This window comes from Passer montanus, unplaced genomic scaffold (genome assembly GCF_014805655.1).
Source record: "Passer montanus isolate IOZ18808 unplaced genomic scaffold, ASM1480565v1 scaffold154, whole genome shotgun sequence".
Taxonomy (NCBI): Eukaryota; Metazoa; Chordata; class Aves; order Passeriformes; family Passeridae; genus Passer; species Passer montanus.
Window position 1 is genome coordinate 1,061,393 of NW_024362494.1, and position 4,331 is coordinate 1,065,723.

Consider the following 4,331-nt stretch of genomic DNA (forward strand, 5'->3'; position numbering starts at 1 on the left):
AGGAGCTCTGTTAAAGCATTCCCACTCGCCTGGACCTGCAAACAAAGAGCAACGTTCCTGTGGCCCGGGGTTTAACACCACAGCCCACTGTCTCCACCTGCTCTCAGGACAGCTTCCATCCTCCCAGCCCCTGCCCTGTCTGACCTCCTCCCGCCGCAGTGAGGAGCTCTGGCTGTTCGGTACTGCCATGGCCGGTGCCACAAGGCCCCTGCAACGGCCCCCTGCAGCACCAGGGTGTTAATGGAATACCGGGGCAGCAACGGCATCCTGGTTACAGTAACAGCCTCCCAGTTACTGTTATGGTGCCATCCTGGTTACCACCACTGTGTGCCAGTTACTGTCATGGCATCTCAGTCACCACAACAGCAATGGCAGCATCCTGGCTACCATCAGTGGCATCCCAGTTACTTCGTAGCAGCTTCAGGAGGGATGCAGCCTGGGATCGGGGAGGGACAGGGCCCTGCAGTCAGAGGCCAGCGGCACAAATCCTGCTTGAGCTAAACTGTCATTTTATTAAACAGTAATTAAAAAGTGCCGAGGTCTGTAGCCTCCACTCTGTGCTGCCCACGCCACAGTGATGGGTGAGCTGCCGGCGCTGTCCTCAGCCTGACAGAAGGCAGACTCAAGGTGGGGGCCATGAGCTTTCAGCCCCAGGAGCTCGGCAGACGCTGGCATGCGAGGCGCTGGTGAGAGTGGGAGCAAACACCCCCCCTTGGCAGAACAGATGGGACATTTAACACCACGCTGTCCACTCGAGACGTCCCCAAAAGCCCGGTTGCAGGAGAACGAGTAGAAACCTCAGCCCAAAGCGGTAGCTTAGCCATGGTGCTAAGAACAGGCACCAAACTATTTCTACCCCATCCAGGCGCACAGGCAGGCTGGGCACAAAGGGCTGACAGCAGGAACAATGACGTCATGGGGAAAAGTGTTCACCCTTCGGAAAAAACAGACAAGTGGCTCCAGTGCCCAAGACCCTCACGGACAGGACGGACAAACATCAGCTCCCGCCAGCTGCCGCAGGGAAGGACGGGCGGAGGGGAGCGCTGGCTGGGATCCACGTCTTTATAAAGAAGCTCAAGCTCATGAGTTTATTCACAGGGTCCAAGACAATGCAGGACTCAAAGGCTGGAGTGTCATAAGCCTGTGGCAGAGAAGGCCGTGGGGCTGATCCCCATGGGCTCAGCAGCTCCAGAATGGGCTCCTGGTGAGCGCCAAACTCCAGCAGCTGGGATGGAGCCCCCGCCGAGTGACGACCTCCAAAGTGGGGTGAGGGGGAGATCTGAGAGTGCAGCTGGTTCCTCTCAGTGCTGCCTGCACTGCAGCCCAGACCTGCCCAGCACACCCCCTGCACCAGGCCCCCGCACGCTCACAGGGTGCTCTCCAGTGTGTTGTAGTTGTCCTTGAAACTCTTCAGCTCCAGGAAGTGTTTGGCACGTTTGCTCTTCTGGCTGGAAGGAAGGTAGGTGACCTGGATGGTGGTGGGGTTGGAGACTTCAGGGGACAGCGTGAGGTCTTTCACTGCTGACTGGTGCTGCCGCTGGCTGCTGCCGCCCCGGGCCTTGGTGCTGTGGGCAGAGAAGAGGCACCATCACTGCTGCTGCTGCCCCAGAGCAGCTGCTCAGCCTGTGTCTGTCTGTCCAACACGAAGCAGATCTGCTCTCATGGTGACAGCACTCACTGGGGTCTTGGCATTTAAAGCTACTGGATCTGTGCAAGTCCCTGACTCAAAGTGGTCGGGACAAGCAGGAATGGTGACTGTGACCATGGAACAAACCCAAAAGTGCAGTAATGGAGGGACAGATGGACAGCCCCTGTCTCAGATGACACCTGTACCCTAAACCCATCTCTGTTCACACCTTCCCACGTGCTGCTAGAATCCAGCACTGCATCTGGGCAGCAGCACTTACATGTTTGCCAGTTCATTCAGAGCTTCCTCATACTTCAGATATTCCGTTTTCCCAAACACCTGGACACAAACAGAAAAGACCATGGACCATCCAGCTGAAGTCAGGGCGTGACCCCAGCCCCAGCAGCAGGGCAGTGCACAGGAATACCCATGGGGATGGCAGTGCCCCCCAGCACTCACCCCAGTGCCATAGCGGGCGCTCTCGTAGCCATCCAGCAAGGTGTCAATCAAGGCTTTGCGGATGCCTTTGAAGGAGGTGCTGGAATTCCGCAGCTCCAGCAAGTAGGCACAGAAGTTCTTCCCTATTAAAGACTTTGGGTACCGAGCCTCTGCTTGGAACGGGATTTCTGCAAAAAGGCACGGCAGCTGAAGCACAGCTTGTGCTCATCTCTATGGTCAGGAGCCACTGCCTGGATAAATTTCCATCCATGCCCACTGCCCCAGCGCATGGAACGAGCCAACCCTCAGGCCACCAGTGGGAGAAGTGACTGCTATTCCCCAGTGAGCACCTGGAGCCATCCCACAGGGCTGTTGGCACTCTCATTCAGGGTCTCTCTGCACTCTTCTGCTCCCACTGTTGCCCTGGGCTCCCTTACCTGATGTCCTGATTGCATCCAGCGCCTTCATCCTGTACAGGTAGTTATAGCAGCCTGGTAGAGGGAAAGCACAAACTGAGATCCCTGCAAACCCTGGAGGGAAGTGGGGAAAGGGAAAACAGGAGAAGAGACACCATCCCGTGTGACAGGACACCAAGAGGAGCAGTCAGAGGCGTGGCTGGCCCCAGGGAGCAGAGCAGCACAGACCTCTGGCACAGTACCTGGTGTCTCCAGCTGCAGGAGGCGGCCGTCATCCTCTGCCAGCAGCCGTGGCTCGTACTTGATGTCCTGCACCCTGGACAGTCGAATGTCAATCTCTTCCTTTAAATCCTGTACAGCAGGGAAAAAACGTTTACAGACTGCTCCTTTGTGGGATCAAAAGGATAAGAACAGCCCTAGACAAACTGCACTCTCCTATGGTTGGTGCTTTGTGTGAGGAGACACAAATCTTGACTGCATGTTTCAGAAAGCTGGGTTATTATATTGTGATATAGATGATATTAAAATGATATATTTAAACTATATTAAAAAGAATAGAGAGGAAAGGATTTATCAGAAGGCTAGAAAGAACTGAAATGGAACAACAAAAAGCTCATGACTCTCAGAGTCGGATGCAGCTGCATCTTTGATTGGCCATTAATTAGAAACAACTAACATGCACCCATTGGAAGGCTAGAAAGAACAGGAATGGAATGGAATGGAATGGAATAGAATGGAATGGAATAACAAAAAGCTCATGACTCTCAGAGTCCAATGCAGCTGCATCTTTGATTGGCCATTAATTAGAAACAACTAACATGCACCAATCACAGATGCACCTGTTGGTAAACAATGTCCAGACCACACTCCACAGCCATCAGATAGTTAATTGTTTACATTTCTGAGGCTTCTCAGCTAGAATAGAAGAAAAAATCCTAGCAAAGGATTTTCATAAACATCATGGCTACATCCTCCCAGTGCCTATCAGCACTCTGAGGCAGCAGCTCCTGCACGTCCCTCCAGGCATGGCTGGGTGCAGGGAATGCAGAATACCCACCTTGGGAGCGTGCTGCCCCACAGGCACGTGGGGGCCGCGGCGGGATTTCATGGCGAAGCGCATGATCTGGCGTTTCACGAAGATGAACAGCAGCACAAAGACCTGCGGAGCACAGCGGGCCGGGGGTCAGGCGCGCAGCTCTCACAGCCGGCCCTGTGCCCACCCCTCGGACCCCAGAGCTCCCCGTCCAGCCCACGGACACTCAGGGCAGCCCCACGCCCTCCCCATCTCCACACACGCTGCCGCTCACGCCCCCTCCCCACCACGCGGGCCCTCCAGCCGGTGTGGGAAGCTCCCCACACCGTCCGAGCCGCGCCTCACGGGACCCTCCTCGCCCCCTCAGGCCCGGGCCCACGGCAGCTCCCCGGCCGCGCCAGCACCAGCCTCGCGGCGGGCCCCGCGGGCACTCCCGGCCGCACCCACCCGCCAGCCCGCGCCGCGCCGCCCCTCACCAGGCTGCCGTAAGCCATGACCAGCACCACGTTGACCCCCGAGAGCCAGTTGCTGCCGGCCCCCGCCATGCCCGGCCCGGCCCGGCGCCGCACAACATGGCGGCCGCCAAGCCGCCCTGCGCGCCCGCCGCCCACGTGACCCCGGCCGGGCCCGCCGCAGCGGCCCCGCGTACGTCACGTGCCCGGCGTGGGCAGCCCCGCCCCGCCTCCGGTCACGTGTCGGGGGCGGGGCCGGGGGAGTTGTCAGTGCGGGCGGACCCAGGTAAAGTTGCGGCGGCGGCGGCGGCGGCTCCGGTACCGCGCGGCCCCCGAACCCGCCCCCGCCGGCTCCCGCCGCCACC

General features: G+C 58.3%; 2 protein-coding genes across 2 annotated transcripts in view; one reads left to right on the forward strand and one right to left on the reverse strand.

Annotated features, from left to right (window-relative positions):
- Positions 1–489: 489 nt before the first annotated feature.
- Positions 490–4,151, reverse strand: CUNH1orf43 (chromosome unknown C1orf43 homolog). The gene is made up of 7 exons (XM_039702303.1): positions 3,991–4,151; positions 3,539–3,640; positions 2,724–2,832; positions 2,503–2,556; positions 2,087–2,253; positions 1,908–1,966; positions 490–1,565 (listed from the first exon to the last, which is right to left on the reverse strand). The coding sequence occupies exons 1-7, from the start codon at positions 4,057–4,059 to the stop codon at positions 1,367–1,369; spliced, it is 759 nt and encodes a 252-aa protein (XP_039558237.1). The 5' UTR covers positions 4,060–4,151; the 3' UTR covers positions 490–1,366.
- Positions 4,152–4,180: 29 nt separating this feature from the next.
- Positions 4,181–4,331, forward strand: part of UBAP2L (ubiquitin associated protein 2 like) — a 29,673-nt gene continuing 29,522 nt past the window's right edge. The window contains exon 1 of the mRNA XM_039702296.1: positions 4,181–4,252. The gene's annotated coding sequence lies outside the window, so the exon portion shown is untranslated. The remainder of the gene's footprint in view (positions 4,253–4,331) is intronic.

Excerpts from the sequence above, each read along its gene's own strand:
- CUNH1orf43 (XM_039702303.1), bottom strand. The coding sequence starts at position 4,059 with ATGGCGGGGGCCGGCAGCAACTGGCTCTCGGGGGTCAACGTGGTGCTG. Across the intron at positions 2,833-3,538 it reads TGGGGCAGCACGCTCCCAAG|GATTTAAAGGAAGAGATTGA; the intron begins GTGGGTATTCTG and ends CCTGCTGTACAG. Across the intron at positions 2,254-2,502 it reads GGATGCAATCAGGACATCAG|AAATCCCGTTCCAAGCAGAG; the intron begins GTAAGGGAGCCC and ends GCCTTTTTGCAG.